Below are 21775 nucleotides of genomic sequence, written 5' to 3'. Positions count from 1 at the left end.
TGCAAATGGGATCAGTGTAGGCGGGGAGGAAGGTCAGCCTGGACAAGGTGGGATGAAGCCCAGAACAGAGAAAGCGAAAATAAAGCACAGAAACAGGCCCTATGATTTGCAAAATGTGTACAGATTTAAATAACACAGATGTGACCACCCGGTTTACCTTCCAGCTTACGCTCGATGCCTTGCTGAGCTTGTGTGTGTGTGTTTCCTATGTCAACGGTCACAGGCTCTAGACAGTCGGTGGCAGTGCCTGGTGGGCGTCTGGTTGACACAAGGCTGGAGGGAGGTTTGGCAGAGAGAGGGCTGGTAACACAGTGCACATGGCAAATCCATTTTAATCGACAAGAACATATTTCCTCCACAGAGTGTGCAAGTAAAACAGCGAGCTTGTGGTGGTGACCTCAGCCCCAGCCAACCCCCAACAGTCTGTCCTGCCCGGCTGGCTCACCACTGGCCATAGGTGGAGCGCAGACCAGCCATCCTCCTCCTGAGCAGTGGCTGGTGTCACCGGTGCTGCCACTTGTGTCTGAGGATCTGGGTGGGGGTGAACAGAAAGTCCTGCTGGCAATGGTCACAGTGGAAGGGCTGCTGGAGACCCCGAGGCACGCTGGGCCTTGATCCCAGGATGCTGGCCGAGGCTGGGGAGAGATCAGAGGGGAGGTTAGTGCGGGCGGTCATCAGAAGGGGAGGGAGGGGGCAGTGGGTGAGAGAGAAGGGGCAATGGGGTAGAGATAGAGGCAATGGGCAGGAGGCAGTGGGTGGGAGAGAGGGGGTAGTGGTGTAGAGAGAAGGGGCAATGGGCTTGATGGAGGGACAGTGGGCAGGAGGGAGTCGGGTTGAGCAGCAAGAGAGAGCAACAGGGGCAACGGGGCACGTGGATGGGGAAAGGGGGCAGGTGCTGTGTGAGGGGGAGGAGAGAAAGGATATTAGACTGGGGAGGGGGGAGTGCAATGGAAAGGAGAAGAGGCAGAGCGTGAAGATGATGGAGATGTGGAGGAATTAGGCTGGGGGAGAGAGTGGGAGGGGTAACAGGTAGGAAGGGTGAGTAACGTGGGACGGAGAACCAGGACATTGTGGGGGTCCACAGTTGAGTGTCAGGCGAGGAGGGAGGGACAGTTGAGTTATGACCAGGGAGGGGGTGTTGAGTTGTGGGGAGAGGTCAGGCCCCGGCTCCCCCGTTCCCACCTGCCTGCTCGCCCTCCTCGGCCTTTGCCCTACATCCGGTCTCATGCTGCCATCGCTCGAGGGGAGTGAGGGGGAGCCGGAGGTCACAAGTTGGGCAGGTCCAGAAAGTCCGCAAGCACCCGCTGTAGAGGTCCTGACCCTGCGGAGAGAGGGGGTCGCACACTGACTCCGAATGGCCGGGACCACCGCACCGTGCTGTTTCCTCAGCTCTCTGCTCCAACCCACCTCACACACCTCCCACCCTCCCCTCACACCCTCTGCTCCAACCCACCTCACACACCTCCCCTCACACCTCCCCCACCCCTCACTCACCCCCATCACACCCTCTCCCACCCACCCACCTCACACCCTCTGCTCCCACCCACCCTCACACCTCCCCCACCCCTCACTCACCCCATCACACCCTCTCCCACCCACCCACCTCACACCCCCTCACACACCTCCCACCCTCCCCACACCTCCCCCACCCCTCACTCACCCCCATCACACCCTCTCCCACCCACCCACTTCACACCCCCTCACACACCTCCCACCCTCCCCTCACTCACCCCACATCACACCCTCTCCCACCCACCCACCTCACACCCCCTCACACCCTCTGCTCCCACCCACCCTCACACCTCCCCCCACCCCTCACTCACCTCCTCCCAACCATCCTTCACACCCCACCTTTCTCCCCCTCACTCCCTCTCCTCACTCCGCCCACTCCCTCCTACACCCACCCCTCAGTCCCCTACCTCTCACCCACCCCTCACTCCCCTGCTCCGTGCGTATCACAGACACAGGGTAGGGATCCCACTCACCGCCAGGCAGTTGTAGGTCAAATACTCGTTCACTGCCAGGCCTCCTTTCAGCGGATGGGGCTGGCATTCACTGCCCACACTCAGCACCTCCAGTAATGGCATGTCCGTCACCAGCTGAGGCCCCACAAACAGGTTCTGCCTCTCCAGCCCCGTGAGTTGGCGGATAGAGTACGGTACCTGTGGAAAGAGGGCAGGACGGCCACAAAAGGGTGAAGCAGCAGCCCAGTATTGACAACAAGTGAGACAAGAATGACCCAAGCAGTGGGTTGGGTCTGTCACTGTATAAAACCAGGGTACAGTACAGGTGGCGACGTGTCTGTCACTGTATAACACCGGGGTACGGTACCGGTGGGGACGGGTCCGTCACTGTATAACACCGGGGCACGGTACCGGTGGGGACTGGTCCGTCACTGTATAACACCGGGGTACGGTACAGGTGGGGACAGGTCCGTCACTGTATAACACCGGGGTACGGTACAGGTGGGGACAGGTCCGTCACTGCATAACACCGGGGCACGGTACCGGTGGGGACAGGTCCGTCACTGTATAACACCGGGGCACGGTACCGGTGGGGACTGGTCCGTCACTGCATAACACCGGGGCACGGTACCGGTGGGGACGGGTCCATCACTGTATAACACCGGGGTACAGTACCGGTGGGGACTGGTCCGTCGCTGTATAACACCGGGGTACGGTACCGGTGGGGACGGGTCTGTCACTGTATAACACCGGGGCACAGTACCGGTGGGGACTGGTCCATCGCTGTATAACAGCAGGGTACAACGGAGACAAGGCAGTCACATTCACAGTGTGTCGCTGGTAACAGGGTAAGGTCAGTGCTCCCTCACACTCCCGCTGGAGGGCTGTCTAGAGTCAGTTGCTGTTGGACCAGACAGTCAGACTGTACCCCCTCCTCACCTCACCTCAGCCTCCAGAAAGTCCATGAGTCTCTGACACAATGATTCCCTCAGGTGCCTGATCCGTCGCTGCTCCTCCTCGTCATCCGCCCCGCCATGCTGTTCTGTCAGCTTTAACTGGTCGGTCAGGACCTGCTCCCAACTGTCTCGCAGCCGCATGACGTTCGACAGGATCTGCACACCTACCGCAGGATCCGCCAGCACCAGCTCCAGCCACCCATCCACCACCACTCGGCCGCAGTCGGCGCTTGTGTCCAGTGAGCGAGCCGACAGCAGGAGGTACTGCAGACACAACACAATGGGCAGCACTCCAGAGGTGAGTGTCTATTGTAGAATGCAGATATTGTACAAAACCAGTCTGTGTGTTTACTCAGTGTGAGCTTCTGTAGATATCGTACAAAGCAGTCTGTGCTTTTCCTCAGTGTGAGGTTCTGTACAGATATAAAACTAGATTGTGCTTCACTGAATGTTATACATTAAACTTTATATAATCCACAGTGTGCATCCCTGGGTGTGAAACACTGTATACTGTATATCATAAAATAACATTCCATGCTTCACTGAGTGTGGCACTGTTTATATTGTATAATACAACAGGTGTGACTGGGTGTGACACCCTGTGCACATGATATAATAACACACAGCAACACACCACGGATCACTGTGTGTGACACAGTGCACATATTACACAGCAACACACCACGGATCACCGTGTGTGACACAGTGCACATATTACACAGCAACACACCACGGATCACTGTGTGTGACACAGTGCACATATTACACAGCAACACACCACAGATCACTGTGTGTGACACAGTGCACATATTATACAGTAATACACCACGGATCACTGTGTGTGACATAGTGCATGTATTACACAGTAACACACCACGGATCACCGTGTGTGACAGTGCACATATTACACAGTAACACCACGGATCACTGTGTGTGACATAGTGCACGTATTACACATAACACATCATGGGACACTGAGTGTGACAGAGTACAGTGGCCATAGTTTGGCAGCAGCGTGAATCTCAAATTCCCTACATACCTGCAGTGCGGGGACCCGGACACAGTTCAGCAGGTAGGGTTTGTTTGTCTCCAACAACGAGACGAAGGCCAGCACCTGGTGGTGGTGGCTCTGCTCGGACCTCAGTCCTGGGAAGGAAAAAAGACCATGCAACAATGGTGCATTTCACCCCACTGAAACAGCAAAACGCTTCCAGTCAATCCTCTGTGATAATGTAGCGGGAGCTTCACTCTGTGTCTGACCCCGGGAGTTTGTGATGGGACAGTGTGGAGGGAGCTTCACTCTGTGTCTGACCCCGGGAGTGTGTGATGGGACGGTGCGGAGGGAGCTTCACTCTGTGTCTGACCCCGGGAGTGTGTGATGGGACGGTGCAGAGGGAGCTTCACCCTGTGTCTGACCCCGGGAGTGTGTGACGGGACTGTGCGGAGGGAGCTTCACCCTGTGTCTGACCCCGGGAGTGCGTGATGGGATGGTGTGGAGGGAGCTTCACTCTGTGTCTAACCCACGCCCTGGGAGTGTGTGATGGGACGGTATATGAAGTGTACCCATTTTCCCCATCACCTTATCAGACTCAGCTCAGGAACCAGGTGTGGAAGTGATCACCCCAAGTTCAGTATCGAGCATAGAGTCACACAGCACAGAAACAAGCCCATCATCATGACTTGTCCAATTCAAACCAAATGCCTGTCTATGCTAGCTCCATCTGCCTGCATTTGGCCCATATCCCTCTAAACCTATCTTCTCCATTAATCTGTCCAAATGTCTTTTAAAAACATTGTAGTTGTACCCACCTCTACCACTTCCTCTGGCAACTCGTTCCACACACCCACCACCCTCTGTGTGGAAAAACCTGCCCCTCAGGTCCCCTTTAAATCTTTCCCCTCTCAGCCTAACCCAATGCCCTCTAGTTTTAGACTCCCTTGTCGAGATCTATGACAATCGAATGTCTATGGCCTTGCTAATTTTCTGAACCTCAGCTCCCCTCTCAGCCTCCTGCGCCCAGTGAGAACAAACCCAGCTGACCCTTGGGACGAAATCCCTCCACTGCAGGCAACATCCTGGTGAATCTTTTCTGCTGTCTATGAGCTGAGCACTGTACCTACCCAGTGTCTCTCTGTGGCATTCCTCCTCAACATGCAGCAGGCCTGGGTTGGAGCTGAAGACGCTGGTGGGATGGAGCACAACCCCTTGTTTGTTCTGAGTGTGGAAGATCTATGACAGAAAGCAAATGGATGAGGAAGAGGGAGGACGAATGAGAGTGAGAGAGGGAGGGATGGAGGGAGGGAGGGAGGGAGGGAGGAAGAGGGGGATGGAGGGAGGAAGAGGGAGGGAGGGAGGGAGGGATGGAGAGAGGGAGGGTGAGAGGGTGAGAGGGTGAGAGGGAGGAAGAGGGAGGGAGGAGTGAAGAGAAAGAAGAGAGAAGAGGAGGCAGCAGAGAGAGAGAGATTGGGGGAAAGAGAGGGTGGAGGGCGAGCGAGGAATGGAGAGAGGGAATGAGAAAGAAAGACAAGGGGGGAGAGGAGAGAGAAAGGGGGAGAGGAGAGAGAAAGGGGGAGAGGAGAGAGAAAGGGGGTAAGGAGAGAGAAAGGGGGTAAGGAGAGAGAAAGGGGGAGAGGAGAGAGAAAGGCGGTGAGGAGAGAGAAAGGGGGAGAGGAGAGAGAAAGGGGGAGAGGAGAGAGAAAGGGGGAGAGGAGAGAGAAAGGGGGAGAGGAGAGAGAAAGGGGGAGAGGAGAGAGAAAGGGGGAGAGGAGAGAGAAAGGGGGAGAGGAGAGAGAAAGGGGGAGAGGAGAGGGAAAGGGGGAGAGGAGAGGGAAAGGGGGAGAGGAGAGAGAAAGGGGGAGAGGAGAGAGAAAGGGGGAGAGGAGAGAGAAAGGGGGAGAGGAGAGAGAAAGGGGGAGAGGAGAGAGAAAGGGGGAGAGGAGAGAGAAAGGGGGTGAGGAGAGAGAAAGGGGGAGAGGAGAGAGAAAGGGGGTGAGGAGAGAGAAAGTGGGTGAGGAGAGAGAAAGGGGGAGAGGAGAGAGAAAGGGGGAGAGGAGAGAGAAAGGGGGAGAGGAGAGAGAAAGGGGGAGAGGAGAGAGAAAGGGGGAGAGGAGAGAGAAAGGGGGAGAGGAGAGAGAAAGGGGGAGAGGAGAGAAACTATGAAATGAGAGGTGAGAGAAAGGGCAAGACTGCCGGGGACTGATGTGGCAGAGAGGGAGTGGGGAAAGGACTGTGGGGGTAAGAGGGTGGCAGTGAGACGTAACAGAGGTGCTCAGTCAGGGAGAGGGGCTCCCGCCACACACTGCCAGGGTCAGGGAGAGGGTCAAAGACATTTGGGGGATGAAGAATATGATGGGGTGAAAGGGCGAGAGGGAGTGGACGTTGCAGAGTGGGTGAGGGATAGATGGGAAGGGGATGGAGGGCTGAGGAGTGTTGGTTGGAGAGGCATGGAGGGGAGAGGGAGTGATGAGCAAGGGGAGAGGATACAGAGACGGGACAGCGGGAGATCAGGTGAGGGGATGTGGACCCCACCACCCTGGCTCTCCCTCCTGCCCAGGTAACAGACCCACTCACCTGCTCAGAGTCCTTGCGCCGGCTGTTGAACTCGTCGGGCACGGCCAGCTGAGGGTAGAGACCGCAACACACCAGCAGCTTGAGCAGCTGGAAGCAGCGAGGAGACAGCTGCTGGGAGACTGCGGCAGCGTGCAGCTCCTCCACGTTGTGACGCAGCTTGAACTTCACGTCCTGCAGGGGCACGGGGGGAGGGGAGAGAGCAGGGGAAAGGGAGGGGGTGGGGGAGTGTGGGGTGAGAGGGGGGACAGAGGGAGTGGGGCGGAGAGAGAGAGGAGTGGGGGAAGGGGGAATGGTGGGGGAGGGAGAGAGAAGGTGGGGGGAGGGAGAGAGAGAGGGCGAAAGGGGGGAGGGGGGTGGGGGAGGGAAAGTGAGAGAGAGGGTGGGGGAGGGAGAGAGAGAGGGCGAAAGAGGGGGGGAGAGGGGGGAGGAGGGGGGGAGGGGGGAGGGGGGGGGAGGGGGAGAGAGGGGGGAGAGGGGGGGAGAGAGAGGTTGGGGGAGGGAAAGGGAGAGAGAGGGTGGGGGGAGGGAGAGAGAGAGGGTGAGAGGGGGGAGGGGGGAGAGGGGGGAGAGGGGGAGGGAGAGAGGGTGGGGAAGTGAGAGAGAGGGTGGGGGGAGGGAGAGAGAGAGGGCGAAAGAGGGGGGAGGAGGGGGGGAGGAGGGGGAGGGAGAGGGGGGGAGGGAGAGGGGGGGAGGGAGAGGGGGGGAGGGAGAGGGGGGGAGGGAGAGGGGGGGAGGGAGGGAGAGAGAGGTTGGGGGAGGGAAAGGGAGAGAGAGGGTGGGGGAAGGGAGAGAGAGAGAGGGCGAAAGGGGGGAGGGGGGGAGAGGGGGGAGGGGGGGAGAGGGGGGAGAGGGGAGGGGGAGGGGGAGAGGGGAGGGGGAGAGGGGAGGGGGAGGGGGAGAGGGGAGAGAGGAGGGGGAGAGGGGAGGGGGAGAGGGGAGGGAAAGGAAGAGAGAGGGTGGGGGGAGGGAGAGAGAGGGCGAAAGAGGGGGGGAGAGGGGGGGGAGGGGGGAGAGCGGGGAGAGGGGGGAGGGAGGGGAGGGGTGGAGGTGGGGGATGGGGGGAGAGGGGAGGGGGAGGGGAGGGGGAGGGGGAGGGGGAGGGGGGGAGAGGGGAGGGGGAGGGGAGGGGGAGGGGAGGGGGAGGGGGAGGGGAGGGGGAGGGAGAGAGAGGTTGGGGGAGGGGGAGAGAGGTTGGGGGAGGGAGGGGGAGGGGGAGAGAGGGGAGGGGGAGAGAGGGGAGGGGGAGAGAGGGGAGGGGGAGAGAGGGGAGGGGGAGAGAGGGGAGGGGGAGGGGGGAGAGGGGGGAGGGGGGAGAGGGGGTGGGGAGACAGTGAAATGATAATAGTGTTATTAGTGCGAGAGAGTGAGTGCGAGAGTTCAAGGGTTGGAGACCGAGACTGTCTCCTCGACACACACCTGAATGTCCACCACACGCGGGTGGGTACCCGAGCGGTGGGACCCCTCTTCCTCCGATGACCCCTCCTCCTCCTCCTCCAGTCGCAGCACCTTGCGCCTCCGCCCATCCTGTTCCTCGTGTTGCCGCTTCACCTTCTGCAGCTCCTGCCGCTCCCGGTGACGCTGCTGCCGCCGGTAACTGTCCTTGGAGGAGCCGCCCTCCTCCCTCAGCAGCTGGTGGTCCTTCAGCAGCATCTAAACCACAGGAGGTAAGGGTCAGATACAGGTTGTTTTGAAAGAAAAGAGAGACACAGAGAAAAAGCATCTGCACCTTGAATTGCTGCCTCAGGTTCACCATCTCGTACAGCCGCTGCTCCTGCAGTGCCCTCCTCCGGCACCACTTCCTGCTATGGCCGCCTCTCACTGACTTCACCTGCAACATCAGCGAACAGTGTACACAGCGCAGCTTTTCCCCCTCACCGCCCCGCCCACAGCGCGGCGCTCCCCCCTCACCGCCCCGCCCACAGCGCGGCGCTCCCCCCTCACCGCCCCGCCCATAGCGCGGCGCTCCCCCCTCACCGCCCGTCCCACAGCGCGGCACTCCCTCCTCACCGACCCTCCCACACGGCACCCCCTCCTCACTGCCCCACCCACAGCACGATACTCCCTCCTCACCGTCCCTCCCACATTACAGAACAAACAGAAACACACATCAACCTGTGGAGATTACAGACCACACACACCGACCCGTGGAGATTACAGAGTACACACACCCCATTCAACCTGTGGTGATTACAGACCACACACACACAGCCCGTCCGATCCGTCATGATTACAGACCACCCACACACCATTCGACCTGTGGAGACTACAGACCACACACACACCATTCAACCTGGGGAGATTACAGACCACACACACACACACACACACACACACACACACACACACACACACACACACACACATACACAGACCCACACCGAACTGTAGTGACTATAGACCGCACACTGAGCTGCCTTACCTGAAGCCATTCTTCAAAGGCATTCAGCAGGGTGAAGGGGTCTCCCTGGTCACTCTCCAGGGGTTTGCGTGCGGTCGCACACTCCAGACCCGCCTGCCGGAGGAACGGGGACTGAAGACTCAGGGCCGCAGCCAGGGTCAGTACTGGCTCCACCAGGTCAAAGGTGCTACCGAGGATCAGGATCTTTCTTGAGTAGGGGGAGAAGGGAGGCAGTGAGGAAGCTCCACCTCTCACACCACGGCGCTGCCTCACCGCCCCTCCCACATTGCAGAACTCCCTCACCGCCCATCCCACACTGCGGTACTCCCTTCTCACCGCCCCTCCCACAGCGCAGCTGTCCCTCCTCACCGCCCCTCCCACAGCGCGGGGCTCCCTCACCGCCCCTCCCACACTGCGGTGTTCCCTCCTCACCGCCCTTCCCACAGCTCAGCTCTCCCTCCTTACCGCCCCTCCCACAGCGCGGCACTCCCTCCTCACCGCCCCTCCCACAGCGCGGGGCTCCATCACCGCCCCTCCCACATTGCGGTGCTCCCTCCTCACTGCCTCTCCCACATTGCGGAACTCCCTCACTGCCCCCCCCCGCAGCGCTCCCTCCTCACCGCCCCTCCCACAGTGCAGAGCTACCTCACCACTCCTCCTACAGCACGGCGCTCCCTCACTGCCCCTCCCACATCGTGGGGCTCCCTCACTGCCCCTCCCACAGAGCGGCGCTCCCTCACTGCCCCTCCCACAGAGCGGCGCTCCCTCACCGCCCCTCCCACAGTGCAGAGCTCCATCACCGCCTCTCCTGCAGCACGGCCCTCCCTCACCCCTGCTCCCAATCCCTGTGTTGAAACAAACCCTCAGTGTCCAGGACTGTCTGGGACCTGCACTGCTCTCCCTCCTCAGCCATCCCCTCCTCTCTCACCAGAGTGTCCACAACCTTTCGCTGTGGGAGCTACCCAAAACTTGAATGGCTGGATTCAGGAGACTGGGACCATTCAGTCAAAGTGAGGTGGTGATACAAACCTCTCACACGCTGAAAGAGCGGTGTTCTCAGGGATGAAGTGGCAGGTGCAGGAAAAGGTACCTGATAGATTTCGTTTGGAAGAACGAGAAAAGGGAATTAAAAACTAAGTGGAACAGTTTTGAAGTGGGTGCAGGAAGAGGGAGCGTGGACACAGTTCAATGATAACCGTGTCCACCCGAACCTGAGGGGGGACAATATCCTTGCGGCCAGGTTTGCTAGGGTGGTTCAAGAGGGTTTAAACTAGATTGCGAGGGGGAAGGGAACCAGAGGAGTAGGTCAGAGGAAGAAGGGGATGGGGAAATGTCAGATCTGACAGATAGAGTGGCTTTGAGGAAGGAGAAGCAGAGTACAGGTTACAGAAGTAGTAAGGTGGATGGGCTAAAGTGCATTTACTTAAATGCGAGAAGCATCAGGAATAAGGGTGACGAACTGAGATCTTGGATAAGTACATGGGACTATGATATTGTGGCTATTACAGAGACATGGCTGACATCAGTGTGGGAATGGATATTGAATATTCCTGGTTTTCAGTGTTTTAAAAGGAATAGGGAAGGGGAGAAGAATAGGAGGAGGGGTGGCGATACTGGTCAGGGACACTGTTACAGCTGCAGAAAGGGTGGATAATGTATAAGGATCCTCTCCAGAGTCAATATGGGTGGAAGTTAGGAACAAGAAAGGAGCAGATACCCTCCTGGGAGTATTCTATAGGCCACCCGGTAGCAGTAGGGATACTGTGGAGCAGATTGGGAGGCAGGTTTTGGAAAAATGTGAAAATAAAAGGGTTATTATAATGGGAGACTTCAACTTCCCAAATATCGATTGGCACCTACTTAGTGCCAAAGGTTTAGACAGGGCGGAATTTGTTAAGTGTGTCGAGGACAGATTCCTGACACAGTATGTTGACAGGCCGACTAAAGGGAATGCCATATTCGATCTAGTTTTAGGTAATGAACCATTGGTGGGTGAGCATTTGGGGGACAGTGACCATTTCTCTATAACCTTTAGCATTGTCAGGGACAGGGACAGGGAGAGGAGCAAAGAGGACGGGATGATATTCAATTGGGGAAAGGTGAATTATGAGGCTATAAGGCGAGAACTTGGGAGTGTAAATTGGGATGACATTTTTGAAGGGAAATGTACTATGGAAATGTGCTCGATGTTCAGGGATCTTTTGCAGGATGTTAGGGATAAATTTGTCCCGGTGAAGCAGAGAAGGAACAGCAGGGTGAAGGAACCCTGGGTGACGAGAGAGGTGGAACAACTAGTTTGGAAGAAGGCAGCATACATAAGGTGTAAGCAGCAAGGATCAGACAGGGCTCGTGAGGAATATAGAGTAGCAAGGAGGGAACTTAAGAAGGGGCTGAGGAGAGCGAGAAGGGGACATGAAAAGGCTTTGGCGGGTAGGGTTCAGGAGTATCCCAAGGCTTTTTACTCGTACGTGAAGAGCAGAAGGATGGCTAGAGTAAAGGTAGGTCCGATTAAAGACAAAGGTGGGAAGCTGTGCCTGGAAGCTGTGGAAGTGGGTGAGGTTCTCAATGAATACTTCTCTTCAGTATTCACTAAGGAGAGGGGTCTTGATGACGCTGAGGACAGTGTTGGTCAGGGTAATGTTCTAGAGTATGTAGATATCAAGAGAAAGGATGTGTTGGAGTTGTTAGAAAATATTAGGACAGATAAGTCCCTGGGGCCTGACAGAATATTCCCTAGGCTGCTTCAGGAGGCGAGGGAGGAGATTGCTGAACCATTGGCTAGGATCTTTGAGTCCTCGTTGTCCACGGGTACCGGAGGATTGGAGGGTGGCGAATGTTGTCCCCTTATTCAAAAAAGGTAGTAGGGATAGTCCAGGGAATTACAGACCAGTGAGCCTTACATCTGTGGTGGGTAAGCTGTTAGAAAGGATTCTAAGAGATAGGATCTATGAGCATTTAGAGAATCATGGACTGATTAGGGACAGCCAGCATGGCTTTGTGAAGGGAAGATCTTGCCTCACAAGCCTGATAGGGTTCTTTGAGGAGGTGACCAGGAAGATTGATGAGGGTAGTGCAGTGGATGTGGTCTACATAGATTTTAGTAAGGCATTTGATAACATTCCGCATGGTAGGCTGCTTCAGAAGGTCAGAGGCCAAGGGATCCAGGGAGACTTGGCAGTGTGGATTCAGAATTGGCTTGCCTGTAGAAAGCAGAGGGTTGTGGTGGAGGGAGTGCATTCGGATTGGAGGACTGTGACTAGCAGTGTCCCACAGGGATCGGTTCTGGGACCTCTACTTTTTGTGATATTTATTAATGACCTAGGTGAGGGGGTGGAAGGGTGGGTTAGCAAGTTTGCAGATGACACAAAGGTCGGTGGTGTTGTGGATAGTGTGGAGGGCTGTCGAAGTTCACAGAGGGATATTGATAGGATGCAGAGCTGGGCTGACAAGTGGCAGACGGAGTTCAATCCAGAGAAGTGTGAGGTAGTACACTTTGGAAGGACAAACTCCAAGGCGGAATACAAGGTAAATGGCAGGATTCTGGGCAGTGTAGAGGAGCAGAGGGATCTGGGGGTTCATATCCACAGATCACTGAAAGTCGCCTCACAGATAGATAAGGTAGTTAAGAAAGCTTATAGGACGTTAGCTTTCATAAGTCGTGGGATCGAGTTTAAGAGCCACAAAGTGATGACACAGCTTTACAAAGCTCTGGTTAGGCCACACTTCGGGTACTGTGTCCAGTTCTGGTCGCCTCATTATAGGAAGGATGTGGAGGCGTTGGAAAGGGTGCAGAGGAGATCTACCAGGATGCTGCCTGGATTAGAGAGTATGGATTACGAGGAGAGACTAAAGGAGCTAGGGTTTTACTCACTGGAGAGGAGGAGGATGAGGGGAGACATGATAGAGGTATACAAGATATTAAGAGGAATAGATAGAGTGGACAGCCAGCACCTCTTACCCAGGGCACCAATGCTCAATACAAGAGGGCACAGCTTTAAGGTAATGGATGGGAAGTTCAAGGGAGACATCAGAGGGAGGTTTTTCACCAAGAGAGTGGTTGGGGCATGGAATGCGCTGCCTGGGGTGGTGGTGGAGGCTGATACGTTGGTCAAGTTCAAGAGATTGTTAGATAAGCATATGGAGGAATTTAAGATAGAGGGATATGTGGGAGGAAGGGGTTAGATGGTCTTAGGTGTGGTTTGAAGGGCGGCATAACATGGTGGGCCGAAGGGCCTGTATTGTGCTGTATTGTTCTATGGTTCTATAACCTGGACTGCTAAAAAAAGGTGCAACACACAAATAGCTGGAGGAACTCAGTGGGTCAGGCAGCATCCACAGAGAGAAATGGAGGGTTGACTTTTTGGGTCAATTGAGACCCTTCATCTGGACAGAAAGGTCGAGGGGAGATAACCAGTACAAAAGGGTGAGGGGAAGGGGTGGAGCAAGATCTGGCAGGGGATAGGTGGATCCAGGAGAGGTGATAGGCAGATGGGGGAGGGGAGGGTGGAATTAGTGCCAGAAGCTGGGATGTGATAGGTGAGGTGACAAAGGGCTGAAGATAATAGAAACTGATAGGAGAGGAAGGTGGGGAGGGCAGATGGGAATGGTGGGGGGAAGGGAACCAGTGATAGAGTGTGTGGGTGATTGGCAGATGGAGATCATGGAGGAGGGAAAGAGACATGGTGTTGGGGGCGGGGTAGATCAGGAGGAGAGAGAAAAGGGACAGAGGGGGAGCAGTTCACTGGAAGCTGCAGAATTCATGCAGACGGTTGTAGACTACCCATTACTCTATGAGGCACTGTTCCCCTAGTTTGCGTGAAGCCTCAACTTGGCAGCAGAGGCGGCCCAGGACAGACATGTCGGTGTGGGAATGGGGAGGAGAATGAAAACGGCTGGCAACTAGGAGATCCAAATTAAGAGAGCGTCTTGGGCTTAAAAGGGGGGAGAGCAAGGCGACTTGCTTCTCCCTCACAGAACATTGGCCGAGCTTCATCTGAGCTCTGGGCTGCCACTCATTAGGAAAGAGATCAGGCTTCACGGCAAGTGGGGGAAATTCACTCATACAGTACCAGGGTGTGAGGCTTCAGTGGCACAGAGAATGGAGAAACCTCAGGAGGAAAGAAAGTCAAGAAGAGATTTAGTCAAGGGGTTGTGACACAGAGAATGAGTCGGGAGGTCCTTGTGAGAAGCAAAGGAATGAGTCTCAATCCCATTGGAGAGACACAGGCAAGAGGGGAGAGTGTGTGTGACATGCAATTAGTGCCACAACACACTAGGGATGCACTGAGAACCTCAAATCCACACCTCGGGAGCACACAAAGCTCAGTATAAACATGTCCTCGAGTGGCACAGGTAGCAGAGATGCTGCTTCCCAGCTCCAGCCATGTGGGTTCGATGCTGGCCTCGGATGCTGTGTGTGTCCACCTCCTCCTCTGGCAGCACATTCCAGATATCATTCACACTCTGCGTGAAAAACTTTCTATATAAACCTTTGGTTAGGCTGCATTTGGAGTATTATCTTCAGTTCCAGTCGCTCCATTACAGGAAGGATGTGGAGGCTTTGAAGAGGGTGCAGAAGAGGTTCATCAGGATGCTGCCTGGATTGGAGAGTATTAGCTATAAGGGAAGGTTGGACAAACTTGGGTGTTTTTTCTGGAGTGATTGGGGGAGGGGTGGGGGGGGGTGACCAGATAGAAGTTTATAAAATTATGAGAGGCAGAGATGGGGTAGACAGTCAGAGACTCTTTTCCAGGGTGGCAATGTCAAATTCTAGAGGGCACAGGTTTAAGATGAGAGGGGAAAAGTGGAAAGGAGATGCGTGAGGCAAGTCTTCCCCACCACCCCACCCCACAGAGAGTGGTGTGTGTCTAGAACTCACCGCAAGGAGAAGCGGTGAAAGCAGATATGATAATGGCATTTAAGAGGCTGTTAAACAGACACGTGAACATGCGGGGAATGGAGGGATATGGACCGTGTGCCGGCAGTTAAGATTAGTTGAAATTGGCATCATGGTCAGCAGACATGTTGGGCTGAAGGGCCTGTTCCTGTGCTGTGTTCCTCTCTGATCCCCTCTAACCCTCCTCCATCTCACCTTAAACCATTACCCTCCTTTTTTCAGACATCCCACTGTAGAAAAAAAGATCCTGACTATCTACCCGATCTATTCCTCCCATATTTTTGTATACCACTATCAGGTCACCCTCTCAGCCTGTCACTGCAGAGTAAACAAACCTAGATTATCCAATTTCTCTTTATATCTAAAGTCCAGGCAACATCCTGGTGAATCCCCTCTGCACCCTCTCCAGCAGTTACATCCTTCTGAGGAGGTGTAGGATTAATAAACTATAACTGTATTCATATCTTAAGACGGATGAGAATTATGGCTGCTTGAAATACTGATTTAAAAAGTGTCCTTCAGGCCAAAACAGCCACACCACTGCTTACCTGGGCTGGGTGCTGTGTGGTAATTGCTGTGTCTGGAACTTAATTGGATTCCCATTATGTTTAACTATGGAGATGATGGTCAACCTTAATGGGAAATGCGAAGGCTGTCTCAAACAATGAAGGTGATACCTGCCTTTGTCTCACCCGATTGCAAAACGATTAGTTGAACCTGGGGTGTGAGGCTGCTCTTTGTCCATCTGCAGTAGCCCTTTGTCCGTTTCCTGCTCAACCAAGAACTCCGGCGCCTGACTCATTACAGTGTGCATGACAATACCTGTATAAATCTCTGTCTACCCCCTTGTACTGGGAGAACTCGGGAAGCGACTCTTGGTGAGTGCCGAAGAGAATTCTCCTAGTGGTGCACTGCTAATAAAGGTATTTGTTCGAATTGACCTAGTGGCACTGTGTTACAGCAGACAGAAGGGGAAAACTAATTTCGGGACAACACTTCCTCCAGTGCAGCAACCAGAAAGGCACAGAACTCTCCAAGTGGCCTGACCGGTGTTTCATTAAAGTTGTAACACGATGTCCCAACTTCTATATTCTATGCTATAGGCAACCACGACAAACAATGCCTTTGGAGAGGGAGTCGACAGACATCTTACCAATGACCACGTCCACAGGCAGATCTGCCAGGAGTTTCCCAACAGTAGTAAGGTTCTCACTGCTGTCCAGCGCGCCCTGATCCTGCAGATAACGGATCGCTGTCTCCACACTGGCCAGCGGAGGCGGCTCAATGAAAGGAAAGGTGCGCGGGTCCCCGAGCCCCATGCTCTTCATCTGTTGGGGGGGGTGGGGGAGAGGAGAACGAACACATTAATCCACAGGAACAGCCCACCCACCAACTAAATCATCCTCCCAATCCACCAGCGGCGCACCACGGCTGCAGGGACTGCTGTTCTCAAAGTGCATCACAGTTACTCGCCCAGACTACTCCGACAGCACCTCCCAAACATGCCACCCCTCCCACCAAGGCCAGCAGCTGCAGGGGGACACCACCACCTGCAGGTTCCCTTTACCACTGCCCACCATCCCGACTACATCACCATCCCTCATTGTCACCAGGTCTAGATCCAGGAATTCCCTCCCCAACAGCACTGGGACCACCATGGGAGGGGTGGTGGGGAGGGAGCGCCGCGCTGTAGGAGGGACGGTGAGGAGGGAGGGAGCGCCGCACCGCGGGAGGGGCGGTGGGGAGGGAGCACCGCACCGCGGGAGGGGCGGTGGGGAGGGAGGGAGCGCCGCGGGAGGGGCGGTGGGGAGGGAGGGAGCGCCGCGCTGTAGGAGGGGCGGTGGGGAGGGAGGGAGCGCCGCATCGCGGGAGGGGCGGTGGGGAGGGAGCGCCGCATCGCGGGAGGGGCGGTGGGGAGGGAGGGAGCGCCGCATCGCGGGAGGGGCGGTGGGGAGGGAGCGCCGCACTGTAGGAGGGACGGTGAGGAGGGAGGGAGCGCCACATCGCGGGAGGCGCGGTGGGGAAGGAGCGCCGCATCGCGGGAGGGGTGGTGGGGAGGGAGGGAGCGCCGCACCGCGGGAGGGGCGGTGGGGAGGGAGCGCCGCACCGCGGGAGGGGCGGTGGGGAGGGAGGGAGCGCCGCGGGAGGGGCGGTGGGGAGGGAGCGCCGCGCTGTAGGAGGGGCGGTGGGGAGGGAGGGAGCGCCGCATCGCGGGAGGGGCGGTGGGGAGGGAGCGCCGCACCGCGGGAGGGGCGGTGGGGAGGGAGGGAGCGCCGCGGGAGGGGCGGTGGGGAGGGAGCGCCGCGCTGTAGGAGGGGCGGTGGGGAGGGAGGGAGCGCCGCATCGCGGGAGGGGCGGTGGGGAGGGAGCGCCGCATCGCGGGAGGGGCGGTGGGGAGGGAGGGAGCGCCGCATCGCGGGAGGGGCGGTGGGGAGGGAGCGCCGCACTGTAGGAGGGACGGTGAGGAGGGAGGGAGCGCCACATCGCGGGAGGGGCGGTGGGGAGGGAGCGCCGCGCTGTAGGAGGGGCGGTGGGGAGGGAGGGAGCGCCGCATCGCGGGAGGGGCGGTGGGGAGGGAGGGAGCGCCGCATCGCGGGAGGGGCGGTGGGGAGGGAGGGAGCGCCGCATCGCGGGAGGGGCGGTGGGGAGGGAGCGCCGCACTGTAGGAGGGACGGTGAGGAGGGAGGGAGCGCCACATCGCGGGAGGCGCGGTGGGGAAGGAGCGCCGCATCGCGGGAGGGGTGGTGGGGAGGGAGGGAGCGCTGCATCGCGGGAGGGGCGGTGAGGAAGGAGGGAGCGCCGCATCGCGGGAGGGGCGGTGAGGAAGGAGGGAGCGCCGCATTCACTGAGAGGCGATACGGAGGAGGTTCTATACTGTTGGATGGGCTGTGATTTAGAAGATTCACCCCCTACCTTGACCTCTGACTCCTGAAGCAATCACCAGCATTGGCTGTGGGATCGAGTTAGATCTGTCTCCCTCTATAAACATTGGGTGTGGAAACCAGAGAGGACCGTGGGTGCGAAAGAGGGGCGAAGAACACGCCCTGCATGGGAAGATCCCACGCTCTCAGATCTGCAGTCCCAGGGACTTGTGTTTGACCCACCACAGGTGCACGAGAGGCCCGGCCACCTCCAGCCAGCTGATCGGCTGTGAGGGAGCAGCACAGACTCCTCACCTGCAGGACCAGGGCATCGAGTGCCACCCTCTGCATCTCTGGCACAGGGTAGGGGGCAAAAGCCTGGTAATCAGACTCGGCGTACAGCCGGTAACAAACACCAGGCCCCGTGCGCCCTGCTCTCCCCGCACGCTGCTCCGCGCTGGCCCGGCTGATCCAGAACTCCTGCAGTCGCTGCATCTTGGCCTTTGGATCGAAGCTCATTTCCTTCACTTTCCCTGGAACGCAGACAGATTGCGCACAGTCACGGACTCAGGTCGAATGTTTGATCAGGGAAAAGAACGTAGAGCACAGAACACAGCACAGCACAGGAACAGGCCCTTCAACCCACAATGTCTAATCCCTTTTGCCTGTACATGATCCATATCCCTCCGTTCCCTGTGTAGACCAGATACATAGTAAGAATCCTTTACTAATGGTGGGGTGTCTACAAAACGAGGGCACAAGGGAGATGGAGGAGGGTGAGAGGGGATCAACGAAAATATAGAACAGTACAGCACAGGAACAGGCCCTTCAGCCCACGTCTGTGCCGACCATCATGCTAATTTAAATTAACCCCAGCTGCCTGCACGTGATCCGTATCCTTCCATTCCCTGCATATTCATGTGTCTATCTAAAAGCCTCTTAAATGCCGCCATCGTATCTGCTTCCACCACCATCCCTGGCAGCCCGTTCCAGGCACCCACCGCTCTTTGTGTTGAAAAACTTACCTGCACATCTCCTTTAAACTTTCCCCCTCACCTTAAATCTCTACCCTCCTGTATTTGACAATTCTATCCTGGGAAAAGGATTCTGACTGTCTACTCTACCTATGCCTCCCATAACTTTATAAACTTCTATTAGATCTCCCCTCAGCCTCCACCGCTCCAGAGAAAGAGGGAAGCATATGTCAGGTGTAGGACATTGTTCAAATCAGTCAGCGATAGAGCAAGTGCAGCAGAGATTCACCAGGATGTTGCCTGGAACAGAGGGCTGTAGTTATAAGGGGAGAGTGGATAGGGTGGGTTTGTTCTCACTGGAACATAGGAGGCAGAGGGGTGACCTTATTTATAAAATTAAGAGAGGCATAAATAGGATAGATGGTCCAAGTCTTTTCTCCTGGTCAGGAGCGTATATAACTAGAGGGCACAGGTCTAAGGTGAGAGGGGATACATTTAAATGCAATTTGAGGGGTAGATTTTCCACACAGAAGGTGTGAGTGTATGGAATGAGCTGCCAGAGAAGGTGGTGGAGGCAGGTACAACGGCAACATTTAAAAGGAGTTTGGACAGGCACGTACAAAGGAAAGGAGTAGAGGGAAACAGGCCTAAAGCAAGCAAATAGGTTGAGCATAAATAGGCATCGTTTGGCATTGACGAGATATGCCAAAGTGCCTGTGTGTATTCTGTACAACTCCATGACTGTATGACAATGACTCCCAGGACATGTTAGACACAGAGTGAAGCTCCCTCCACACCGTCCCATCACACACTCCCGGGGTCAGACACAGGGTGAAGCTCCCTCCGCACCGCCCCGTCACACACTCCCGGGGTCAGACACAGGGTGAAGCTCCCTCCGCACCGTCCCGTCACACACTCCCGGGCTCAGACACAGGGTGAAGCTCCCTCTATACTGTCCCATCACACACTCCCGGGGTCAGACACAGGGTGAAGGTCCCTCCGCACCGTCCCGTCACACACTCCCGGGCTCAGACACAGGGTGAAGCTCCCTCCGCACCGTCCCGTCACACACTCCCGGGGTCAGACACAGGGTGAAGCTCCCTCCGCACCGTCCCGTCACACACTCCCGGGGTCAGACACAGGGTGAAGCTCCCTCCGCACCGTCCCGTCACACACCCAGGGCATGGATTAGACATAAATTACTTCTGTACCACTGATGAATGTATTTCAAATCCAACTCATGAAGAGTATTCTGAATTAATACAATTTCACCAATTGCATAAATATAATTTAAATCCTCCATTTGTATTATATGAATCCCAAACTACTTAAATGTGAGCTGGAACAAGCAAACTGATCATCTGAAGGAACAGGGCTTTAGTCACAATATCTGGTTTAGACCAGATGAGGTGCAACCAGGTGACTACTGTATCTGGACAGGCTGACAATCTCTCACTCACCTGAGTCGATGACGAAGCGCACACCATCGATTGTAACAGACGTCTCTGCGATGTTTGTAGCCACAATGCACTTTCGGACACCTGGCGGAGCGACATCAAAGACCTGGTGGCAAAAGAGGAGTGGCTTTGGGTATCACAGGAAACCACTTGGCACTGCAGGAAGCAAGTGAAGGCTATGGAGGGCAAGGGGCTCAAACAGCGGGGTCCCAATAATTTCTGGGGCAGTCAGACCTCTCGATGAGACACCCAACCCTGCAGGTTACTCCCCCATCCCTCCCAGCTCATGTGTTTGACCCCCATTATTGATTCTCAAGCCCCATGAACCAAGCCCAACACTCCTCTGGCATCAGAACAAGGGCAGAGCTGGGGGAACACTTCACCATGGGAGGGCCATGCAAAGCTGGGGGAATGTTGAGGGTCTCCCTGTGAGAACAATCCTTGGGAGAGTAAGGGACGTTTCCAGGAGGAGGGTTTCTGCAGGAACAGGGTAGGACAGCCCACCTCACAGAGGTCTGAGGTATTTACCTCCAGAATGAAGGTCCTTGGAAGGAGGATCCTCCCTCCACAGGCAAATACCCAGGGACAGCTTTACTCCATCAGAAGGGATCTCCAGGAGGAAGCCCCAGCAAGGAAGCATTTCCCGCAGGAGATCATCCCCAGGTGGTTCGTCCCCCAGGAGGGCCCAAGAAGTGGGGGCTGGGGGGGAGGGGGAGGAGGAGGGTCACTAGAGGCAGGTGGGCTCCCCAAGGGAGGGGGCTCCCGAGGAGATTGGTCGCCCAGGGAGAAGGTTTCACAGGGAGGAGGGTCCCCCAAGAGGGTGTTCCTCAGGGGTGTGTCTCCTCATGAGGGGTTCCATCAGAAGGGCTCCCTCATGGAGGTGGTTCACCAGGAAGGGGGTCCCTCAGGGAGTGGAGGATTCCCTCAGGGAGTGGGAGGGGGTCCCCTCAGGGAGGAGACCCCTCAGGGAGTGGGGGGGGGGGGGGTTCCCTCAGGGAGGGGGTCCCGGTGCCTCACCTTGTCCTGCTCGGAGGCAGAGAGCCCACTGTGCAGCGGCAGGACAACCCAGCGTTTGGTGAGAGCAGCCAGTGTCCGCGCTGCCTCGGCCACGATGCCGATCTCTGCTGCCCCACTCAGGAAGATGAGCAGGTCTCCGCGCTCCTCCGCCGGGTAACGCTCCTCAATGGTCTGCATCACCCTCAGGTACGGCCCCGGGTCCAAGCGGTCTGAGCCTGAGCTCCCCTCCTCACTCTGTACAGGCTGGTAGATCACCTGTGGTTGTGGGGGCATGGGGAGGGGGAGAGTGAGGAGGGGAGGGGGAGAGTGAGGAGGGGAGGGGGAGAGTGAGGAGGGGAGGGGGAGAGGTGAGGGGAGGGGGAGAGGTGAGGGGAGGGGGAAGGGGAGAGGTGGGGAGGGGAGGGGAGGGGGAGAGTGAGGAGGGGAGGGGAGGGGGAGAGTGAGGAAGGGAGAGGAGGGGAGGGGGTGAGGAGGGGAGGGGAGGGGGAGAGGTGAGGAGGGGAAGGGGATAGGGGAGGAGAGGGTGCGAGGTGGGAGAAGGTGGGGGAAGAAGGGGAGGAGAAAGGGCAAGGGGGAGGGGGGCAAGGGGGGAAGGGGAAGAGGAAGAGGGTGGAGGATGGGGGGAGGAGGAAGAAAAAGAAAAAACACTTAAGCGATGCTGTCAGTTAATCAACGTTAACC

General features: G+C 56.7%; 1 protein-coding gene across 1 annotated transcript; it reads right to left on the bottom strand.

Moving 5' to 3' along the window:
- Positions 1 to 314: 314 nt before the first annotated feature.
- dhx34 (DEAH (Asp-Glu-Ala-His) box polypeptide 34) lies at positions 315 to 21393 on the bottom strand. Its single transcript, XM_052044646.1, has 14 exons — positions 21095 to 21393; positions 20081 to 20183; positions 17962 to 18179; positions 15939 to 16113; positions 8911 to 9098; positions 8218 to 8319; positions 7908 to 8141; positions 6492 to 6662; positions 5042 to 5150; positions 3960 to 4066; positions 2909 to 3184; positions 1986 to 2162; positions 1183 to 1321; positions 315 to 635 (listed from the first exon to the last, which is right to left on the bottom strand). Exons 1-14 carry the CDS (start codon positions 21365 to 21367, stop codon positions 502 to 504), a joined length of 2406 nt encoding a protein of 801 aa, XP_051900606.1. The 5' UTR covers positions 21368 to 21393; the 3' UTR covers positions 315 to 501.
- Between the last annotated feature and the right edge of the window lie 382 nt (positions 21394 to 21775).

The sequence above is a fragment of the Pristis pectinata genome, chromosome 37 (assembly GCF_009764475.1).
Source record: "Pristis pectinata isolate sPriPec2 chromosome 37, sPriPec2.1.pri, whole genome shotgun sequence".
Classification (NCBI taxonomy): Eukaryota; Metazoa; Chordata; class Chondrichthyes; order Rhinopristiformes; family Pristidae; genus Pristis; species Pristis pectinata.
The sequence above is the reverse complement of the archived record's forward strand: the minus strand, read 5'-3'. Positions and strand labels throughout refer to the sequence as shown.